The 23,300-nt window shown below is 39.1% G+C and overlaps 2 protein-coding genes across 2 annotated transcripts; both read left to right on the top strand.

The window, feature by feature from the left end:
- Positions 1 to 924: 924 nt before the first annotated feature.
- LOC107476090 (protein FAR1-RELATED SEQUENCE 5-like) lies at positions 925 to 4,661 on the top strand. Its single transcript, XM_052257973.1, has 7 exons — positions 925 to 1,215; positions 2,231 to 2,281; positions 2,381 to 3,117; positions 3,214 to 3,333; positions 3,422 to 3,438; positions 3,484 to 4,445; positions 4,542 to 4,661. Exons 1-7 carry the CDS (start codon positions 925 to 927, stop codon positions 4,659 to 4,661), a joined length of 2,298 nt encoding a protein of 765 aa, XP_052113933.1.
- Positions 4,662 to 12,317: 7,656 nt separating this feature from the next.
- Positions 12,318 to 21,728, top strand: LOC107476011 (DExH-box ATP-dependent RNA helicase DExH12). Its single transcript, XM_016095726.3, has 4 exons — positions 12,318 to 12,696; positions 12,896 to 15,957; positions 16,812 to 17,201; positions 18,299 to 21,728. The coding sequence occupies exons 2-4, from the start codon at positions 12,988 to 12,990 to the stop codon at positions 21,476 to 21,478; spliced, it is 6,540 nt and encodes a 2,179-aa protein (XP_015951212.1). The 5' UTR covers positions 12,318 to 12,696; positions 12,896 to 12,987; the 3' UTR covers positions 21,479 to 21,728.
- The last annotated feature ends 1,572 nt before the right edge of the window (positions 21,729 to 23,300 follow it).

A 23,300-nucleotide genomic window follows, 5' to 3' on the forward strand; every position in this document is an offset into this window, starting at 1 on the left:
CACGACGTAGAGCTCCGACAGAAGACGCGAACAAGATCGGCAATCACACGACGGCTTCAACGCGGCTGAGGAGACAAGTACGTCGGAGCACGAGCTACAATTCAGAGTTGCGATCCTAGACGTTTTCGACACCTCGATCACCACCGAAGCTACATATGCAGAACGCCGGCGCACTATAACCTCCACGAGAGCTACGGCTAGGGTTTCAATTTTGTTATAAATTATTAAATGGAAAAGTCTAGGGGGCCAGCAATTTTATCAAATTCTGGCCAGCATGTAACCATCAAAGAAGAATGAGCCATTGGATGAAATCTCACATTAATCTCACACCATTAAAAGTCTCATTGATGACTATTTGATGGCTATAAATCCCAAAAGTTGCTGCCCCCTAACATTCCTCTTATTAAATTTCATTAGTTTCATACAGGACGGTTGGGGGCACTTCACAGGTGACGGAGAAGTGGGGGAAAACTGACGGGTTGGGCCATTTTCTTTTTTGTTCCTTTGGGTATAATATTTACCCAAGCCCATCACTTCTTCCATCTAACTGAGGCCTCATCATAAAAAAACATAAAACCAATTCCGTTTTATAGGAGTTAATCTCCAATTAACTTCCATACTGTTATATATAATCTATTTAAGGAAAAGTATGAGGAAACAATAGACTAGTTGTACAATGCATACAATGGGGGTTTAAATGAAATTTAAATTAAATAATGGGTTATCAATTAATTTTGTATTATTTCTTATTTGAAATTTAAAACCATTTAGTAATTATAGATTCTAATCAATTAATTAGGTTAAAACACTCTCCTCAACGATCACACGGCTGCCCCATGCAGGATCGTTCCAACGCAGCTGCCCTCTCATCTACGATCGACAGCGCCGCCCTCTCATCTGCACACAACGCAGCACGGCTGCCCCATGCAGGATCTTTCCAACGCAGCCGCCCTCTCATCTACGTTCGATAGCGCCGCCCTCTCATCTGCACACAACACAGCCGGTGTTCACTCCTTCAGAATGGCAGAATCGCAAGAAGAACGTGCTGCAAGTGAGGGTCCTCCTTTATGCACATCACCTAGCCGAAATTTATTAATGGAGGTTGATATAGTTGAACCGTTAGTTTGTGTTGCCTCTGAAGTTTCTGAAAATTTATCAAACGAACAAGAAAACTTAGCCGCCAATGTCGCAGAGCATGGTCACAAGTTAAACAAGGTGAGCAATTAGGATCCTCAAATTCTGCCATGGATGTTTATTTCGCGTTTAATTCTACCATAAATGAGTTTTTTGATTGTATGCTTATTGAAACATGCACTTGTAATCCATGAGTTGAGATGTAATTAAAGTTATGTTTGTTTTATTTATAATAGTATGATTATATGCATTGAGGATTAGCTGAAATTAATTAATCATTTTATGGTTATATGATTATATCCAGAAAGTATATTTTCTTACGTGTTTTTGTATGTGAATTTATGCTGTCATCATGTTAAATGGCATCTTCATTTGCTAATCATCCTATTATGGACTTATGTGCCTATATGCATGATGGGATAGCATAATTTAATTTTTTGGGATGCTTATATGAATTTATTTTTATCTACAGTGTGTTTATATTATATCTACATGATGACCATGCAAGTATGTAAAATAGATAACTATAGTGTGATGCAGAGGCTGAACTTGTTTACTGAATTGAAGGAAATGTTATTTGTATTTGCAACATGTTAACCATGATATGCTTATATGAGTGTTTTAATCATGTAATGATATGCTTATATGCTCACTACATATTTGTAACGTTATATGCTCATATGCTTCCGGCATATTATTTTAATATTTTTCATGCTTATAGGAATAAATAATGTTAAAATTTTAATATTTTTCTTCCTGCACATGAAGAAAAGAGTGTGTGTATCTAAATATACAGGAAAAGACTTTTTTTTATGGAGTGAAAAAAGAAGCCACTAAAGATAGATTAAGGCCCTTAAATAATAGCCCAAATAAAAGAAATAATTTTACATAATTTTCATTGAATTAAAAAAAAACAACTAAAGGGTTGAAATTAATTAAATAATACATGAAATGAAAAAAATAATTCTCATGGTTTGATTTTGTAGCTGTTGATGTGTTTTCGGTGATTGTTTTTGAGATTTTATTTAAATGAGTTTTGATAAGGATCTTCCTCCTTTTGGTTACTCTGTTTGTTTTGAAATTATCGGGTATGCAGTTGTCGGATGTTATGGATGTTGGAAGTGAAGAGATGGAGCCTGGTGATGAGGTACTGGAGTCTAGCTTACTTTTGTTTAGTCATAATGTTCATGTTTTATTTGAAGACTAATGGTAATTAATTTTTCTTTCGGATTAATATAAAATACAGTTACCAGATCATGGTAACCTACAAGAAGATGAGATACCAAGAGTTGGAATGCGATTTCCTCAGCTGCAGATGGCGCATGACTTTTATGTGTCCTATGCAAAGAAAGCTGGATTTGCAACTAAGATAAGGACGACAACATTTGACAAGATCACAAAGGCTCCCATTAACCAGGCTATACACTGTAATCGCGATGGGATCCGCGAGTCTCGTGTTAAAGCACCAACACGGAAGAATACGATTTCAGCTGCTGGGTGCAAGGCAAGGATATATGTAAAGTTTGATAAAGACGTGCAAGACTGGGTTCTGCTCAAGGCTGACTTGACGCACTCTCACCCTTGTTCACCGAAAAAGGCAGTGCACTATCATGAGTATAGGCAGTTGACCATGCATGCGAAGTGCGTGATCGAGGATAATGATGAGGCTGGGATTCGACCAAACAAGACATTCCTTGCTTTGTCAAATGAGGCTGGTGGCCCCTCTAACTTGGGATTCTCAGAGAAGGATTTAAGAAATTATATAACAGCAAGGCTCCGAAGTAGCAACGTTAATGCGGATGTCAGGGAGATGATGAGCTACTTTAGGAGAATGAAGGACATCAATCCGAACTTCTTTTACGCGGTGAAGTTGGACGATGAGTGTAAATTTAAGAGTGCAGTATGGGTTGATGCAAGGTGTAAGGCGTCGTATGAATACTATGGAGACGTCGTGTCAGTTGATAGCACGTACAATAGAAATAGGTACGTATTAGTTAAGTTGGTGTTTTTACCTTTTCTTGATAATACGAATTTTGATCTTGATTGGCATTTCTTACATCTGGTTGGTTTTTCTGGTAGGCATGGATTACCGTTTGTGTCGTTCGTTGGGGTCAACCACCATGGTAAGTCAACCATCCTCGGTTGTGCTTTGCTGGGGAATGAGGAAATCCAAGTTATGAGTGGGTTTTCAGCCAATGGGTAAACTGCATGACAATTAGCTAGATGTTCATTATAGTAAATATTTGGATGGTTAATATATCAGTTATTGTGGATGTTCATTTCTCAGGTTTAGTAATATGTTTGGTATAAGCTTTATATGCTTAATTTGGTATTATTTATTTCTTGTAGATCTGTATGATGACCGACGCATGTGGGTCCCAATATACTTCAAGGGTGAATTTTGGACAGGAATGCGGAGTACGCAAAGGAGTGAGAGCATGCACGCATTCTACGGTGGATACTTACACAGTAAAACTAGCTTGGTCCAATTTGTTCATGAATATGACAATGTGCTTGGAGTCAAGGAGCAGAGGGAACTGGAGGATGATGCTGCAGACTCGAGGGGGGTTATCCCTTGTGCAACTACCTCGCCTATAGAGAAACAGTTTCAGCAAGAGTATACCACGAGCATTTTTAGGGATGTTCAAATTGAGTTTGTGAGGAAGGCTAACTGCAGAGTTTCTGCAGTTGATGAACAGGGTCCAGTGGTCTGCGTGAAGGTGGAAGAGGAGAAACTACTCAACGATACTATTCTATGCGTTCCGTATGATGTTCACTTTGACCGTTCCACACATGAGCTTCGTTGTGAATGCAATCTTTTTGAGAGTTCAGGTGTGTTATGCTGTCACTGCCTTGAAGTTTTCCATTCGTATAAAGTGTACAAAGTACCGTCTTGTTATATTCTGCCTCGATGGAGCAAGAAGATAAAGCGCAAGCATACGTATGTCAAAAGTAGCCATGATGTCAGTCGGTCAGATGAGAGTCATGTTGCATTTAGGAAACTGTGTGCACACTTCTATAATGTTGCTCAAGAGTTCCTCGGTGATGATGAAGAAACAGCATTGCTGCATGTTGCTTTGGGAGAAACAAGGGCTAAGTTGGCTACGCACCGTGCCAAAAAGAGGTCCGAGAGCATGGCAGAGACTCAGACCAACATTGGCTCTCAGAGTTCGAATGATGTCGGTGTTGATGACATCCAAGGCCCATCGAAGGTCACCACAAAGGGTAGGCCAAAAAGTAAGAGGCTTGGCTCTGCCCTTGAGAAGTCCATCAAGAATTCAAGACGGAGAAAACAAAAGAATTCACATCCGGTATATGTTTTGCTTAATCCCAACTTTGTATGTTTATTTGGTATAGTACTATCCTAGAACATAACTATTGGACTTTTTCTTTTTAATTTTTGGCAGGTGGTTCGTCCGCACACATTTCAAGATATAAACCATTGTGATGTTTCTAGCCTGGATGTTCCCAAACAAGACGGTGGTTTCATGTCTTTGTTAAGCTCCTTCAACCAAAAATGGGATTAGTGGTACGAGGTTGTGATCGTGTATATTTTCTCATTTCTGTGTTTATAGGATTCATGTTAGTTTCAAGGTTCTAAGGCAGCTGTTGCAAAGGTCCACATGCTATTGATTGCAAGAACCATTTTTCCATTTGTTAAAACGAAGCATTTTACTATTTTTATTTCTTGTAGACTTAAAGCATAACATGTATATTTGATGATTATTCTATAACTTGGTATACAGTTTAATAAAGTTGTTTCTGATTTCTACACGCTTGACTATATAGTTTTTCGGTACGTAGCTATTCTTCATAGACATTGTTTTCACGTATTTTCAATCCACTAAAGTAGATGTTCATTTCTATAGGTGTTCAGATGTTCATTTTTACTATAAACAAAGATGGTTATCCGTTAGATTTTGTGATCACTTGGTTATGTTTTGGATTTGTCCTTGTTAGACTGGATGTTCATTTTAGTAAGTTATTGGATGTTCAGATTAGCTATTATGGCGGATGGTTAGTGGTCACCAGTTTTGATAAGCACAAATATGGCAGCTTTACCAAACAACCTTTATAAATCTGGGAGTCTCAAATCTAAAAGACATGGATAATTTTTAGTTAACATAACCAATATGTCATTGTACTGTAGGAAAATAAATGTCATGGAATCAAGTCTTTCTAATGTGAAAAATAACAAAGCACTAAGCATGTCAACAGTAAGTAAACTCAGTATAACAAAGTAGTTCAATTCAGTGTAACTAATACTAAGTAAGCAACTTCTTCCTCCCTCTGCGCATTGCCCCCTTTGGTAATCCCTCCGCACGTTCAATCAATGACCGTGTACTAGGTGCAGTGTATGGTGAACGAACGTCCTTCTTCTTGTTCCGTGGTTCATTGCGACGAACAGGTATAGCCTTTTGTTCCAATAACGAAATGAGCTGGTGTACCAATGTATTGTGCGGGCCACAAATAATATCTAGCATCAACTCCATCCTGTCTGATTGGAGTGAATCCTGTGGGTAGATTTATCAGTTGGTTTAGTATATTGAACCTTTTCATTAATAATTATACAAGATCAATCATGACACTTGCGCAAATGTGAAATTTACAAACCTCATCCCATTCACAAAGTTGACGTTCTTCGGTCCAGCTCTCCATCAACTTAATGACACACATGCCACAGTCAAAGCTACAGGACAATAAAACGCTATTGCAATTAAGTTGAGGAAAACCAAGTTACATGGTACGAAAAATTTTCAAATGATATCTAACAAAGCCTTAAATTTGGGTTAAAATTTCATCTCACTTGTTCGGTTGCTTTGGAACCATCGCGTACGAACGAGCTGGGACGTGCGTTGTCCGAACAAATGCAGGAATAGAAATGCTTGCCATATCCTCACATAGTCTCCCCTGAAAATCATGCAATGAACATACGCGAGCAAAATTATGAGTGGGCTGAACTGTGCGGATGAATATTGATTAAAAGAATTATGGTATCTTACCACATATGCATCGAGCTTTATTCGCTTATCATCTTCTGGACCATAATGCAAACTGTCGAGAATAATTAAACGTTTCGTAACCACATCAAATGCATATACCCACCAATGGCCCCTCCAACAATAAGGAATTAACCACTGCAGCAAGCAATACATATGAAGAAATTATCCATGTGAGGAAAAAAAAAAGGAACAACACAAAAACTATTGATCTCATTCGACCATTCAAGAACCTTAACATTCTCAAATCATGTGACAAGCTATTTCCAACAGCTATTTAAATATAAAACAGCAACTCACCCATTTTCTCTTTGCAGCTTCTACCTTGTCAAAGAACCTAGTGTCATCACCAAAGCTTGGACTAAGACCATCATAAATTGGTGCCACACCGTCCATAAATGTTTCCAGAGTATGATTTTTTATCACTGATTCCTGCATACCCACACATAGTAAGAATCCCAAGAAAAAGCTCTCTCCACATTGTAATATGAATGTAATTACCAATATGCCTGGACACACACAATAGAACTCTCCCTTGAACCTAGATGATTGAGTGTCGTTGTAAGAATAACACATCCATTGAATTACCTACACAGAGTATTCAGCATGTATAATTTAAACACCGATACAAGTATAGAGAATTAAAACCCATGCTTAAGTTCATATACTTACACAGCTGTTTACCCAATTGCGGGGTTTCAAGGTCCAGAAATCCTTCCTTTGTAGTACCATGTAGCCCCGCCCTTCGTAGGAAGCTAAATCTTGATTTTTATCCAATGATGGGTTAACTATCCAGGTTCTTATTTGTTCCTCTTTAGTCTCTCCCATCTTTATTTCTCTTAATCTTGGATGAATTGAATGTAGTGGGGACGGGGTTGGAGTCTTTTCAATCTGAGTTAAACCCAGTGAAAAGCTCGGTCTACTTGGACTCGGTGTACAATAGGGTGATCCTTTTGGGTACACCGTTTGCAGTGGTTGCATGATTATGGCTTTGGTTTGGTGCCCCTGTTCAACATTATTCAGAACTTGCTCCAATTCAGGACACTGAACGATAGAGATGTCAAATTCGCTGCAGACCAATGGAACAAGAAATTAGCTAAGAGAACAAGTCATGCCTAGCTAGACGGCAATCACAGGACATTGGTGAAAAAAAGAGAGAAGAAAAACATGCAGCAAGGTAATTATTAACCCACTAACCGGTCAAAATCATAGTCACTGAGCTGTACAGGTGCTGCTGGCGGTGTGTGTGGAGATCCATTTTTTAGGTCAATTTTTCCAGCTTGATGATTTTCATGAGTGCTGTTGAACACTGGATCTTCTTGTATTGAATCATGTGGCGGAGGGTGCTGTCGGAATAACCGCATCCTTCTAGCAAGCGGCACATGGTCATCATCATCAGATTCCGAGACTACCAATGGCGCAGCAGTGCTTCCTGAGACACTTTCTTTTGGAATTTCTTTTCTGGTGCTTCGTCTACATCGGCTCCTATTGGGAATCACCTTTCTCCTCGTACCAGTCTTGGATTGCTGTGATGTAAATTCATGCATATCATCAGTTAAATTAACAAACAAAGAGAACCCGACTAAAGTGAACAACCAAATCGTACTAAGGTGTAAACCCAGAAATATAACAAAGTGAACATCCAATTCAAATTATCACATGAGCTATGATACAGAAAGCATACCAACTTATCCGTCTCGTTATATCTTGGCTGAGATGTAGTCTTGCCTTCGTTAGACGGAAATTGTTCAGTGTCCTTGGAGGGCCTTTTACACCCTCCTTTCTTGTTTACTACCTTACTCGAAGGCTGCTTCTTGTGTCTTTTCATTGAATTGTTGACTACGCAACCCTGTGTTCAACATGGGACAACAAATACATGGAAAAAATCTAATGTGAACTTTCAGGCGTTTTGGCAACATAACAACCTCACAATTGTTCATAAAAAATAACCATCTATGGCCACACTATATTTTACATCCGAAACCCAACTACAGTGAACATCCTTAATTACAAACACAGTAATCATCACTGAATTCTACTTTCACACAATGAATCAAATAGGCAGCACCATGAAGCAATTCTTTTATACATAAAAAGCCATCCAAATAAATTAATCATAAAGTATCTATCCAATTCAAGTTAGAACCTAAGTTGGGCATCCTAGATCCTCCTCTTTAAGTAACAAACTCAACTAAAATAAAACCTTAATAAAATTAAGACACAACTAGATTCAAACAAGATTTCAACATAGAAACATGTAAATATAATACACGATCATTGAATCTAGCCCTCGTAACCGTTCTTTTATGAACTTCATCTATCAAAACAAGCCATACAGCCACATAATGAAGCCTCAATTACAATTTTGTTTTCGCAAAATCTATGATAACGATCAACCATCACAACACATAAATAAGGATCCAATTTATTGAGCCAACGATCTTGCATAAGGAAAGCAAATTACCTTTTCTGCCTTCCTATAGGTTGGATGAGGTGAAGTTTTCCCTTTGGTAGATTGTGATTCGTCAGTGCCGTTGCGGGTCCTTTTACACCTCCCCCCCTCGTTAACAGCTTTACTCGAACATTGTTTCTTCTGCTTTCTCTTGGTCCTTACATTTGTTACTATGCCCCTGTGTGTTCAACATTTGGTCAAAAGCAAGATTTCAATCACTCAATGTGGACCGCCAATTGCATTTCTTTTATCAACTAGAATTTATAAAATGCATTAGTAGAAGTTGAACCTGTGAGATGACGTAGTCGGCCTTCTTATCAAGCTCATTAGTTGTCCACTCAACAATCCAGGGTTCGGGAACTCGACATGCATGCAATGGACCATGTTTCAAGCGCTGAAAGTACAAAACCTATAGAAAAATAACTTAAATTTTAGGAATTACACATACGGTGGTACATTGGCTTCAAATTAACTTAATTTATTGCATTACCAGCAGCACGAACATGCACCCGCCGCATGTTTCCCTGTTCTCATCTTGGAATTTACTTATCGCATCCCGCAGCCACTTTAATATGTGATAAGGCCAATGAAACCTTCTAGGGTTCGACACATCTAATATTGGAGGGAGGTGCCACGGAGAAATAGTTTGCTGGCTTGTGGGGTTCAGAAACATCTTCAAAACCACCAAGATAAAGTATCTTCTGAACCTCATCCTCTGTTGCTCAGTCTCCATTGGACAAGCAAAGACAAACTCACAGAGTTGACTTGTTGTTTTCTTCTGAAACTCCGCCTTAATTGCAAGATGCGATGGATTTTTCTTCTGCAATTCTGGTATTGGTTCACCTGCGAGGAACGGAACATTTTGCCACAATTATTAAGTGTCAAAAACAGATAAAGTAAACCACTCAGAGAAATTTTTACAACCTATATAACTAACACTAACCATGAGAAGGTATGCCGAATACACTGCCAATAAGTTCGGCACTAATGTGAATGTTCCCTGCGTCCACCATGAGCGTGTCTGTGTCAACGTCATAAGCCTTGGCTAATTGGAGCATGATGCTTTGTTTCACATGCCATTGTGGTACGCGACGGAGGAAACCGAATCCTATGGCCTCAATCTCGTCCAACTTAGCTCGTTCATGATGTCGTTCCAGGTGGGTAAATAAGTTATTGATGTAGCAAGGTGAGCACCGGGTCTCTACTAGTTTCTGTTGAGCAAAACCAAAGAGGATCAGAATAACGTTTTAAAAAAAATGTTGATTTAGTGATGTAATTTGTTCGATACCTTTTTACCCATCTGAGTTTCAGGTCAGCCGGTATACAGATTGATTCGTTCGAGCAGCGTGGTAATCTGCTTACGCAATAGTCCCCCTGAAACCTTTTAGTGTATCTTATATGTTATGAAAGATAAACAAATATCAAAGCTCAAAACTTCCCATTAGTAACCATCTATAATTAGGATGAAAAACTAATCCATGAACACATGAATCAGTAATTACACACTATCAACCACACCAACGGTAATGCTTAGCTCTAACAAACAATGAAACAATACAATTAAATAATTCGGTAGCTTATCTAAATTTTAAAACAGGTTCTTATAACTTCGCAAATATCGTATCACCGATTATGTATGAGTACTTGAGTAGTGATTTATGTTTTTTCCGAAAACAAAGAGTTTAAACTTTCAAGGATTAATTATGAATTCTTAAACTATGGAGAAGTAGAAGCTAAGTCTTTGGACTTTTATGCCTGTTGCTTATTAAAAAGAAAATTTCATTTTAACTTGTTTTCATATAGAAAAATCTTAATTTGATAATAAATACTATAACATATTATAGAATTTAGCTAAAACATATTTTTAGAGAACTTAACGGAGATAATGATAATTTCCTTTTACTTTTTTATATATAATGTATTAAACTTATAAAAAAATTTATTTTTTCAATAATTTTTTGCGCTTTACGGTGTTATTAAACAAAACCTACATTATATATTATGTTATTTTCCAAGAGGAAAAAAATAGAAAATTTAAACATAATTACTTTGATCCTTAAACTTTGATCCTTTAAACATAATTACTAAACATGTTATACTTATATGACAAATCAGAGTTTCTTCAACTGCAAAACATCCTCTAATTGCATGTGAAAACAGTGAAACATTTTTTAGTTTACACATATATTCAGCTCATAAAAAGAACGAGATATGAAAGTAACATACCCACGAAATTCAAAATTATACGGTTGAAAAACAAGTCATTGGTATTAGTATGTAATAGATATTTCAAAAAATCAAGAGAAGCAAATCAACTTTCCCCAACCTGATTTGGATGATAGGAAAATAATTCCAAAATGCAGAGTTATGTTAAGTAACCACACATGCCCAGCACAAACCCAAGATAAATCAAGACACGCCTCACAAAATTTGAAGAACATAAAATAACATGACCATACTAAACTAACCATCCAAGATAATATCAACGCAGAGTCAAAAAAATTTTAAGACTAACCATCCAATATCATACTAAACTAACCATCCAAAGTCATACTAAACTAACCATCCGAGATAATATCAACGCAGAGTCAACAATGGTCAAGCAACAAAACGACAAATTAGATGCACATGGTCCACACAGATACAGTCAAAAAAAAGGAAAAAAATTAATCTAAAATGATATGAAATCAAAACGAACAAACTTTTTCGGTTCTTTCCCGCGCTAAAGTTAAATCATCATGAATTAGAACAACGTAAATGAACTACCTAGCCCACAATCTCCGGGATGATACCATCGAACCCATAGCTTCCTTACCATGGTTAATCACTCATATAATCAACAATATCTATCTCTAACACGATATGCAACAGCTATAACCGTTGGAAGATGAACAACTACAGATACTTACCGGCGACGGGGGTGCCCACACGAGTGCAACGGCTCAAATGCTTCAGCTCTGGTCGGAGGCACACCGCGAACACACTCCGGGTCGGCGACGGTGGGATGTTCAGCCGCCTCACTCCCTTCGGATCTGATCAGAGGCGGAGCACGGAGTTTCTCGGGCGATCACGGCGTGTTATACGCGACGTTCTCGGGCGGTCACGGTTGGGTGGTCTCGACGGCTACGTTGGGTGCGGTTCCCTAACCTTTTCGCCTACCGTGGTTGCCGTTTCCGGAGATGAGGGGTCTTCCTTCTCAGACGGCGCTGACGGGTCTTCTTTTCACCAAGCTTTGAAAGGGTTTTGGAATAGGGGGTAAAAGGGTTTCAATTTACTGTATTGGGATTTGGGGGAAAAATGTAATTTTGTAAAAATTTGAGGTATGGTTAACTAAACATCTAAAAAAGATTAGGATTATTAATGGGCTAGTTTACTTTGTTAAACTTATTTGGGCCTTTTAAAGAATTCATTGTAGCCATTGTACACATATTCCATTGTTTCCCTAGCATTATCCTCTATTTAATTAGTCAACCTCGATTCCCGTACTATCACTGACTGTGGGACCTTCTGCTGCACCACATGCCTTCCACTTCAACACATGCAAAAAAAGTAATTCTTCTAACGGGACACGTGTTTTCACCATCTTCAGACATGCAACACCCACACCTGCTGAAGGATCTTTCTTTCAGCACACTAGCATCTCCCAATTAATTATTATTATTATTATTATTATTATTATTATTATTTCTCAAACACACTAGATTTTTTTAACCCGTTCTGCTTCTACACTGCTCACGACCGACCATCCAAATAAACCGACTCTTTTCACTGTTTACTCCATCACCATCTTCGTGCAAACACGACCGCACCACCCCATTCACTTACTTGCCATTGCCAAAGCCCTAATTTTCTCTCGCTCTGTCACGCTCACATACTCTACCAATTCGACCCTCTCTTCACTGCGGCTACTTCTATGTGTTCTCTCTCCTCCATCCTTCTCCAACAAGGCTACTACCTTTGAGCTATCTGCTCTAATCTCCTCTGGTTTTCTGTCCCTCTCTCTGTTGCTGCTTTGCTTTCTACTCACCGGGTCTCGGTGGCTACCTCTGTACTCTCTCGCTGCCGGTCATATCTCTCTGCTGATCTGTGATATTCACTCTTCCAATATAGGTATTACATTTTTCTATTCTCTTCAACCTTTTCAGCATTAGGGTTTTACCGTTTCCATAGTCGGACACTTTTGTTATTACTTTTTTGTTCTTTCGATTACTTCAATCTTATTGTCTTTCTTATGTTGCCTGGTTTTGTTTCAATTGGTCGTATCTAAGACTTTTCTGATCCATTTTTGCTTTCAATTTTGATTTTGCAGGGTTAGGGTCTCTCTCTCTCTCTCTCTCTCTCTCTCTCTCTCTCTCTCTTTTAACTTGGATTTTAACTTGGATTTAAAGAGAGTAGAGAAAAATGTCGCACCTTGGTGGTGGTGCGGAGGCACACGCACGGTTCAAGCAGTATGAGTACCGTGCCAACTCGAGCTTGGTCCTCACCACCGACTCGCGTCCCCGGGAAACCCACGAACCCACTGGTGAACCCGAGTCACTGTGGGGGAAGATCGACCCAAGGAGCTTTGGTGACCGGGCCTACCGTGGCAGGCCCGCCGAGCTGGATGAGAAACTTGAGAAGGCTAAGCAGAAGAAGAAAAAGGAGCGTGACCCTTTGACCGAGCCCCTGCCTCGACAGGGCAAGCGCCGCCGCCTCCAGGAAGAGAGTGTCCTCACTGCCACGGAGGAAGGCGTGTATCAGCCCAAGACCAAAGAGACTAGGGCTGCCTATGAGGCCATGCTGAGTGTCATTCAACAGCAGCTTGGCGGGCAGCCGCTCAGCATTGTTAGCGGTGCGGCTGATGAGATTCTTGCAGTGCTCAAGAATGATGCTGTTAAGAATCCGGACAAGAAGAAGGAAATTGAGAAGCTTTTGAATCCTATTCCTAATCAAGTATTTGACCAGCTGGTTTCTATTGGGAAGCTTATTACAGACTTTCAGGAGGGGTCTGATGCTGCCAATGGTACCTCGGCTATGGATGGCGATGATGGCCTTGATGATGATGTTGGTGTGGCAGTGGAATTTGAGGAGAATGAGGATGACGATGATGAGAGTGATCTTGATCAGGTGCAAGAGGAAGAAGAGGATGAGGATGATGTTGCCGAACCGAATGGATCAGGTGGTATGCAAATGGGTGGTGGTATTGACGATGAAGATATGGAGGATGCAAATGAGGGAATGAGTCTCAATGTACAGGATATAGATGCCTATTGGCTGCAGAGGAAGATTTCACAGGCATTTGAGCAGCAGATTGATCCACAGCAGTGCCAGAAACTCGCTGAAGAGGTTCTAAAGATTCTGGCTGAAGGTGATGACAGAGAAGTTGAGAACAAGCTGTTGATCCATCTTGAGTTTGATAAGTTCAGTCTCATTAAGTTCCTTTTAAGGAACAGACTGAAGATAGTGTGGTGTACCAAGTTGGCAAGGGCACAGGACCAGGAGGAAAGAGAGAAGATTGAGGAGGAAATGAAGGGGACAGATTTGCAGCCTATTTTGGAACAGTTGCATGCAACAAGGGCCTCTGCGAAGGAGAGGCAGAAGAACTTGGAGAAGAGTATAAGGGAAGAGGCACGTCGGTTGAGGGACGATACTGGTGGTGAGGGGAACACGGACAGGGAGAGGAGCAGGAGGGGGCTTGCTGATAGAGATGCAGAGAGTGGATGGTTGAAAGGTCAGCGTCAGATGATTGATCTAGATAACCTTGCTTTTGCTCAAGGTGGTTTGTTTATGGCAAAAAAGAAGTGTGACCTTCCAGATGGGTCTTATAGGCATCTCAGCAAGGGTTATGAAGAAATTCATGTGCCAGCTTTGAAGGCTAAACCACTTAAGGAGAATGAGAAGCTTGTTAAGATATCTTCTATGCCTGACTGGGCACAACCAGCCTTTAAAGGAATGACACAGTTGAATAGGGTTCAGAGCCAGGTTTACGAGACTGCTCTTTTCAAGCCTGACAATCTTCTTCTTTGTGCTCCAACTGGGGCTGGTAAAACTAATGTGGCGGTCCTCACAATTCTCCGGCAGATTGCCCTGCATAGAAATCCAAATGATGGTTCAATTGATCATAGTGCATACAAAATTGTTTATGTTGCACCTATGAAAGCCCTTGTAGCTGAGGTTGTTGGGAATTTATCCAATCGGCTGCAGAGTTATGATGTTAAAGTTAGGGAGCTCAGTGGAGATCAATCGCTAACCCGACAGCAGATAGAGGAGACTCAAATTATTGTAACAACACCTGAGAAGTGGGATATTATCACTCGGAAGTCAGGAGATCGCACTTACACACAGCTTGTGAAACTAGTTATCATTGATGAGATCCATCTTCTTCATGATAATAGAGGTCCTGTTCTTGAAAGCATTGTTGCTAGAACAGTGAGGCAGATTGAAGCCACAGAAGAGCATATTCGGTTGGTGGGTTTGTCTGCTACCCTTCCTAATTATGAAGATGTGGCACTATTCTTGCGAGTTAAACTGGATAAGGGGTTGTTCTATTTTGATAATAGTTATAGGCCTGTTCCCCTTTCTCAACAGTATGTTGGAATCACAGTAAAGAAGCCACTTCAGAGGTTCCAGTTGATGAATGATATTTGCTATGAGAAAGTTATGGCTGTGGCAGGAAAACATCAAGTTCTTATATTTGTACATTCAAGGAAAGAAACTGCTAAAACAGCTAAAGCCATCAGAGATACTGCTCTTGCAAAAGATACTCTTGCTAGATTCCTTAAAGAAGATAGTGCAAGTCGGGAGATTCTTCATACTCATACGGACCTTGTGAAGAGCAATGATCTTAAGGATCTTCTGCCATACGGTTTTGCAATTCATCATGCCGGTATGAACAGGACAGATCGTCAGCTTGTTGAGGATCTCTTTGCTGATGGGCATGTGCAAGTTTTGGTATCCACCGCAACCCTTGCCTGGGGTGTGAATCTTCCAGCTCACACGGTGATAATTAAGGGAACACAGATTTACAGTCCGGAGAAGGGAGCATGGACTGAACTGAGCCCTCTTGATGTGATGCAGATGCTGGGTCGTGCTGGAAGGCCCCAGTATGACTCGTATGGTGAAGGAATAATTGTTACTGGCCACAGTGAGTTGCAGTATTACCTCTCACTTATGAATCAGCAACTTCCTATTGAGAGCCAGTTTGTGTCCAAGTTGGCTGATCAGCTGAATGCAGAAATTGTACTTGGTACTGTCCAAAATGCTAGAGAAGCCTGTCATTGGCTTGGATATACTTACTTGTATGTCCGCATGGTGCGGAATCCTTCACTTTATGGTTTAGAACCTGATGCGCTGACAAGAGATGTATTATTGGAGGAAAGAAGAGCTGATTTGGTAAGTATCACTGCAATATAAATTTTAATTGTATCATAATGCATTATTACATGAACCAAAAAGATGGATGTCATTATTTGGTTTGTTTTTATAAGTTTTAACTTGACACTTCCTTTTTATGTTTATTTATTAAGGCCCAAAAACAACAAAAAAAAACCCCCCCGGTTTTCCTTTTTATGTTTGTGCATGCGACATATATATGGATGGGCGTTGTAGTCATGTTAGAATTATTTAAAGGGTACTAGATCTTCATCGGCCAAGAAAAACTTGAAGTTGCGCTGCAATATATGCTTTCATTGTGTCGTTATGCATCATTTACCTGAACCAAACTGATTTCTTTGACTTTATTTGGTTTGTTTTATTTAGCTATTTTTTATCTTTTAACCCAACACTAGTTTATTTATTATGGGTTTTCTTTTTCTTCCGATTAATTGTATATCTGTTTTTTTTTGTGTGTGAAATGTATGGACTGTGTCTTTAGTCATATTTATGCTTGTCAATTAATGGTTTGTTTAGAATTGTTTAAAGTGGTTACTAGTTCATTATTGGCTGAGAAACTTAAGGTTTGTTTACTTTCAGAAGATGCTTTCTACTTTATTTCATGCGTCCAGAATTAGTTACAAAGACGGCACATGGTTTCCATTCTATTTTTCACTTAGAGGAAAAATTTGTTGTTTTCACTACTAAAATTTCCTGTTTCCTTTACCTGGAATTGGGATTTTCTCTTTCGATAATATGGTGGACGAATTTGGGTGATATTAATGCAGATGTTTTAGATGTGTATCCTTGTATTGCCCATTCCAATATTTTACTGGTTTATTGGCTAATCTTAATCTCTGATTGAAATCTTGCAGATTCATACAGCTGCAACCATCTTGGATAGGAATAATTTGGTGAAGTATGACAGGAAGACTGGGTATTTTCAGGTCACTGATTTGGGTCGCATTGCAAGTTACTACTACATAACACATGGAACCATCTCCACATATAACGAGCATTTGAAGCCTACGATGGGAGACATAGAGCTATGCCGATTGTTCTCACTGAGTGAAGAATTCAAGTATGTGACGGTACGGCAGGATGAGAAGATGGAGCTAGCAAAGCTTTTGGACCGTGTTCCCATTCCCATCAAGGAGAGTTTGGAAGAGCCAAGTGCGAAAATCAATGTTTTGCTTCAAGCATACATTTCACAGTTAAAGCTTGAAGGGCTTTCACTAACATCTGATATGGTTTTCATAACTCAGGTGAGAATGTGTTCTATACTATTGAGATATTAATGGTCAGTTTTGTTAAAGAAATAAGAACATTTTCTTTTTTCATTTTCTGAAACAGATTTTATTTTCATATTCTCAAGTTCTAGGAAACATGTTTGGTTTGACTATATTTTGTTGTCTTTAAAAACTTGGGAACGTTGAAAATCTGTTTGATTTGCCAATTTTCAATCTGTTAAAACTTTTAAAATAAAAGTAAATGTCAATTTAAAAATAATTTAAACGTGAAATATCTTAAAGTAACTAAAAAAGTAACTTAATTTTATTATGCATCATATTACGTGTCATTGTTTTAAAAAATTATGAACTAAAAAATATTTTATATGAACTTCAAAATAAATTGTGATATTAGAATACGTTTAATTTTCCCTGTATGTACATGCCTGTATTTTATAACTGAGTACAGTTAAGTTGATCTCTTTTTTCTTTTTTCTTTTTTTTTTTTGAATGCAAACCCAGCTACAAACTGATTTTTCTTTTCATATCCATTATTAATTCCCTAACAGAAAATTAACCTCATTATGAATGCAACTACAAGTAGTTGAAAGGGAGGAAATGACAAAAATACCAAAAGGCTCAAAATTACAATTTCATGAAATTACTGTTAATACATATGAAGAATAAAAGGAAGAAGGGAACTGTTGCAACAATGCTTGACAGTGGTCGCTTGGGGCATGTGTGGTGCTGGCGACGGAGCAGGAGGCAGTGCCAGCAAGGGTTGGAAGCAGCGAGGCAAAGTGGGCAACATTTGCAGTTGTGAGGATGAAGTGATAAAGGGGTTTTGGGTCGGGGACTATTTAAAAGAAAGGTTGAAAAGAAAAAGAAAGAAGTTCAGCTTAATTATGGGGCATGCCACCATGTTTTCATATCTCAGTTCTTGTCAATTTTCTTAGAGGACACTTAAAAAGAATGCAAATTCCATGTTTTCCAAAATTTAATTTTGAAAATTGTTTTCTAAAATTCTTATAAATGAAAACAGAAAAACACAGCAAAAAACGCCAAATTTCCCTGTCTTGCTGACTTTTGTAATTTGCAAGTATTTTACTGATTTTTATTATTTGTTCTTTCAGAGTGCTGGACGCCTTTTGCGGGCTCTTTTTGAGATTGTATTGAAACGTAGATGGGCACAGTTGGCTGAAAAGGCTCTGAACTTGTGCAAGATGGTGACCAAGAGGATGTGGAGTGTCCAAACACCCCTTCGTCAGTTCAATGGTATCCCTAGTGATGTATTAACGAAGTTGGAGAAGAAAGATTTGGCTTGGGAGAGGTATTATGACCTATCATCACAAGAGATAGGTGAACTCATTCGTGCTCCAAAGATGGGAAGGATGCTTCATAAATATATCCATCAGTTTCCAAAACTGAACCTTGCAGCTCATGTGCAGCCTATTACTCGGACAGTTCTGAGGGTTGAACTCACGATAACTCCGGATTTTGCATGGGATGACAGAATTCATGGTTATGTTGAGCCTTTTTGGGTGATTGTTGAGGACAATGATGGGGAATATATCCTTCATCATGAGAATTTTATGCTGAAAAAGCAGTTTATTGATGAGGATCATACGCTGAATTTCACAGTTCCAATCTACGAACCTCTTCCTCCTCAATACTTCATCCATGTTGTTTCAGATAGATGGCTTGGATCACAAACTGTTCTACCTGTTTCCTTCAGGCACCTTATCTTACCTGAAAAGTACCCTCCCCCAACTGAACTCTTGGATCTGCAACCACTGCCTGTGACTGCATTGAGAAATCCATCGTATGAAGCACTTTATCAGGATTTCAAGCATTTCAATCCTGTCCAGACCCAAGTATTCACAGTTCTGTATAATTCTGATGACAATGTATTAGTTGCTGCACCGACAGGAAGTGGTAAGACCATCTGTGCAGAATTCGCTATTTTGAGGAATCATCAAAAAGGGCCTGATAGTGTAATGCGTGTTGTTTATATTGCACCTATTGAAGCACTGGCCAAGGAACGGTATCGTGATTGGGAGAGGAAATTTGGAGGTGGTCTTAAATTGAAGGTGGTTCAATTGACTGGAGAAACAGCAGCTGACTTGAAGCTACTTGAGAAAGGTCAGATTATCATTAGCACCCCAGAGAAGTGGGATGCTTTATCCCGCCGCTGGAAACAAAGGAAACATGTGCAGCAGGTTAGCCTTTTCATCATTGATGAACTCCACTTAATTGGAGGTCAAGGTGGTCCTGTTTTAGAAGTCATTGTTTCGAGGATGAGATATATTGCTAGTCAGGTTGAAAACAAGATTCGTATTGTGGCATTGTCTACCTCTCTTGCAAATGCCAAGGATCTAGGAGAATGGATTGGAGCTACTTCCCATGGTCTCTTCAATTTTCCCCCCGGCGTTCGTCCTGTACCTTTGGAAATACACATTCAAGGTGTAGACATTGCTAATTTTGAGGCAAGGATGCAAGCAATGACAAAACCAACTTATACTGCAATTGTTCAGCACGCCAAGAATGCAAAACCTGCTCTTGTATTTGTGCCTACAAGGAAGCATGTGCAGCTGACAGCTGTGGATCTGATTACATACTCGAGTGCAGACGGTGCAGAGAAGCCATTCTTATTGCGGTCCTCAGAAGAGCTTGAACCTTTTCTTGACAAGATTAGTGATGCAATGTTGAAAGAAACATTACAAGGCGGAGTGGGATACTTGCATGAGGGCTTAAACAATCTGGATTATGATATTGTGACCCAACTGTTTGAAGCTGGCTGGATTCAGGTGTGTGTTTTGAGTAGTTCTATGTGTTGGGGAGTGACATTGTCGGCTCACTTGGTAGTTGTGATGGGTACACAGTATTACGATGGGCGTGAAAATGCACAGTCAGATTACCCTGTTACTGATCTTCTGCAGATGATGGGTCATGCCAGCCGGCCTTTGGTAGATAATTCTGGGAAATGTGTCATCTTGTGTCATGCACCCCGGAAAGAATACTATAAGAAATTTTTATATGAAGCTTTCCCTGTTGAGAGCCACCTTCATCACTTCTTGCATGATAACCTGAATGCTGAAATTGTTGCTGGGGTTATTGAGAATAAGCAAGATGCTGTAGATTATCTCACATGGACATTCATGTACAGGCGTCTCACACAAAATCCCAACTATTACAATCTACAAGGAGTTAGTCACAGACATCTTTCTGATCACCTTTCAGAGCTTGTGGAAAATACATTAAGTGATTTGGAAGCGAGCAAGTGTGTTCTCATCGAGGATGACATGGATCTTTCTCCACTCAATCTTGGTATGATTGCTTCATATTATTACATCAGTTACACAACAATTGAGCGGTTTTCGTCATCATTGACTTCAAAGACAAAAATGAAGGGTCTTTTGGAGGTTCTGTCTTCAGCTTCTGAGTATGCTCAGCTTCCAATACGACCCGGGGAGGAAGAGGTGGTTCGCAGATTAATTAATCACCAAAGGTTTTCCTTTGAAAACCCGAGAGTCACAGACCCACATGTTAAAGCTAATGCTTTGCTGCAGGCCCACTTCTCAAGGCAATTTGTCGGGGGAAATCTTGCACTGGACCAGAGGGAGGTTCTTCTTTGTGCAAATAGATTGCTTCAGTCAATGGTAGATGTAATATCAAGTAATGGTTGGCTAAGCTTGGCTCTTCTGGCCATGGAAGTTAGTCAAATGGTTACTCAAGGAATGTGGGAACGTGACTCCATGCTATTACAACTTCCTCACTTTACTAAGGATCTGGCTAAGAAATGCCAGGAGAACCCAGGGAAGAGTATAGAAACTGTGTTTGATTTATTAGAGATGGACGATGATGAAAGGCGGGAGTTGTTGGGCATGTCAGATTCCCAGTTGTTTGATATTGCCAGATTTTGTAATCGTTTCCCCAATATTGATTTGTCATATGAGGTGATAGACAGTGACGACGTGCGGGCTGGGGAAGATGTCACAATACAAGTCGCTCTCGAACGGGATCAGGCAGAAGTAGGACCTGTTGATGCTCCCAGGTATCCAAAATCCAAGGAGGAGGGATGGTGGCTTGTTGTTGGTGACACCAAAAACAACTTGTTGCTTGCCATTAAACGGGTTTCGCTTCAGCGGAAGCTAAAAGCCAAACTGGAGTTTGCTGCTCCTGCTGATGCTGGAAAGAAATCCTATACCCTTTACTTCATGTGCGATTCATACCTGGGCTGTGATCAGGAGTATGCTTTTTCCATTGATGTCAAAGCAGCAGGGGCTGCTGATTTAGATAGCAGTAGAGAATGAAGAGGTAGATTGCTTTTCCCTTTGCCATATGCTAAACTTCTAGTTGAATGTTTGATGGGATCATCTTATTTGATAAAACACTTGTCAACAATATCTTGCCAGATGTCATGAGTTGATGTGTGTGTGTTGTTTTGTTTTGTTGAGAGGTTCTAATTAATTAGGTTTGTGGATGTCACTTGGATTAGTTAAATTAATGCATACTGCTGAAATAGTACGATATTCTAATGCCATGTGTGTTTTACAAGTAGTATTAACTGCTTATCTCTCTCTTTCACAATTAAATTGTCTGTTTGAGTGGTACATGAGAAGATTAATGTACAAAATATTACAAAATACTGTCGATTTGGAGCGGTACATTTAGAAGATCAATGTTTCCAGACAATGAAAGGGAGTATTTGGTTATTGGGTCATGGCATATTTAATAGAAGTAGCCTCATCATCCCCCTTACGAAAATGTCATCGTCATACTCTCGTATTGAACCCTTTTATTTGAATATTCTTTTGCGTGTTTGCTCTGAACCTTATGAAATCTCTATATCCTTAACAGTTTTATTAAGCACTCAAGCGGCAAATTTGAATGACAATGCTTCGGTTTTTTGGTAGTAATAGTGACAACATTTTTTTTTATCTTTATTAACTTCTGCTTGTTGGTTTGGTGGCAATTTTGGTAGTAATAGTGACAAACTCACTTTTCTTTTCTTTTCTTTCTTTTTTTTTTTTTTTTTTTTTTGGTTCGGGCTCAGGAGTAGCAAGTGAAGTAGATGTAGCGTTGCTTATTGGAACACAATTTTGCAGGCCAGTAACAAGTTGCAACACTAGGAAATGGAGTTTGGATAGGATGCTAAATTTGGACGCTTGAGCCCTTTATTGATTTAGTATTATAATTTTGAACTTTGGGATGAAAGGTGTCAATTTTGGGCTATTGCATCCAAGGATGATAGACCTGAATTTTCATTTTTGACCATTTTTATCCCATCTCATAATGCAGGTGAACTCTTATATTTTTGTTCGTGCATGTGGTTTCGGATAACTGCTAGTGTGGTAGTTAATCTTGTAACTCTAGTTTGTACAGATGTATTGCTATCTGAATATCGATGATTGTACTTTACGAATTTCTTATTTTGCTTTTATTTGTTTACATAATATATAGATTGTGACTCCAGGTATGGTCTATCGATGATAATGTTTTCAGACCAGCTTATCCAAGATTGGGGTTGAAGAAAATTAGGGTATATTTAGTTTGATTGATTTATTTTTTTATCGTTATTATTTTCTGTTTCAGTATTGTGGAAAAAAAAGTGTATTGACGGGTTTTAACGGCGCTTTTTATTTTTATTTTTATTTTTTTTTCTTTTGGTTAATGGATTGAACAACTCCCAATCCTAGATTACACAACACACCTATTCACACACACACACACTAAAGGTTCCATCACTACCCAGCTGTAGCTGGGATTCGAACTTGAGATGTGGCTTCTGTGAGGCCAACATATTGGCCATTGGTGCAATGCCTCGGCCACACGGCGCTTTTTATTTGAAATAGTGGAGAAGAGCGTGTGTTTTGATGTGTTATAGAGTTGTGTATCACGAAATTGAATGGGTCCAAATGTAATGGTCCAATTAAATCCAAACAGGTGATGGATATGTTTTGAGCCCAATAATTTGTGATTAGCCTGACCCGTGTCTATATAGAAAAAAAAAAGAAGAGACTAGGCTTCCATATTTTTCATGTCCAAAAAATAAAAGATTGGGGATTAAATAAAAAACCATGTTGGATAATTAATATATGATAATGTTGCAAACTTGCAATTTGAATCGTAGTT

Source organism: Arachis duranensis, chromosome 2 (genome assembly GCF_000817695.3).
Source record: "Arachis duranensis cultivar V14167 chromosome 2, aradu.V14167.gnm2.J7QH, whole genome shotgun sequence".
In the NCBI taxonomy this organism is placed as follows: Eukaryota; Viridiplantae; Streptophyta; class Magnoliopsida; order Fabales; family Fabaceae; genus Arachis; species Arachis duranensis.

Bases quoted from the DNA above. Each gene is read 5' to 3' on its own strand.
- LOC107476011 (XM_016095726.3), top strand. From the start codon at position 12,988: ATGTCGCACCTTGGTGGTGGTGCGGAGGCACACGCACGGTTCAAGCAG. The intron at 15,958-16,811 runs GTAAGTATCACT...GAAATCTTGCAG, and splicing joins AGGAAAGAAGAGCTGATTTG to ATTCATACAGCTGCAACCAT. The intron at 17,202-18,298 runs GTGAGAATGTGT...TTGTTCTTTCAG, and splicing joins ATATGGTTTTCATAACTCAG to AGTGCTGGACGCCTTTTGCG.
- LOC107476090 (XM_052257973.1), top strand. From the start codon at position 925: ATGCAGGATCTTTCCAACGCAGCCGCCCTCTCATCTACGTTCGATAGC. The intron at 1,216-2,230 runs GTGAGCAATTAG...TCGGGTATGCAG, and splicing joins ATGGTCACAAGTTAAACAAG to TTGTCGGATGTTATGGATGT. The intron at 2,282-2,380 runs GTACTGGAGTCT...TATAAAATACAG, and splicing joins AGATGGAGCCTGGTGATGAG to TTACCAGATCATGGTAACCT.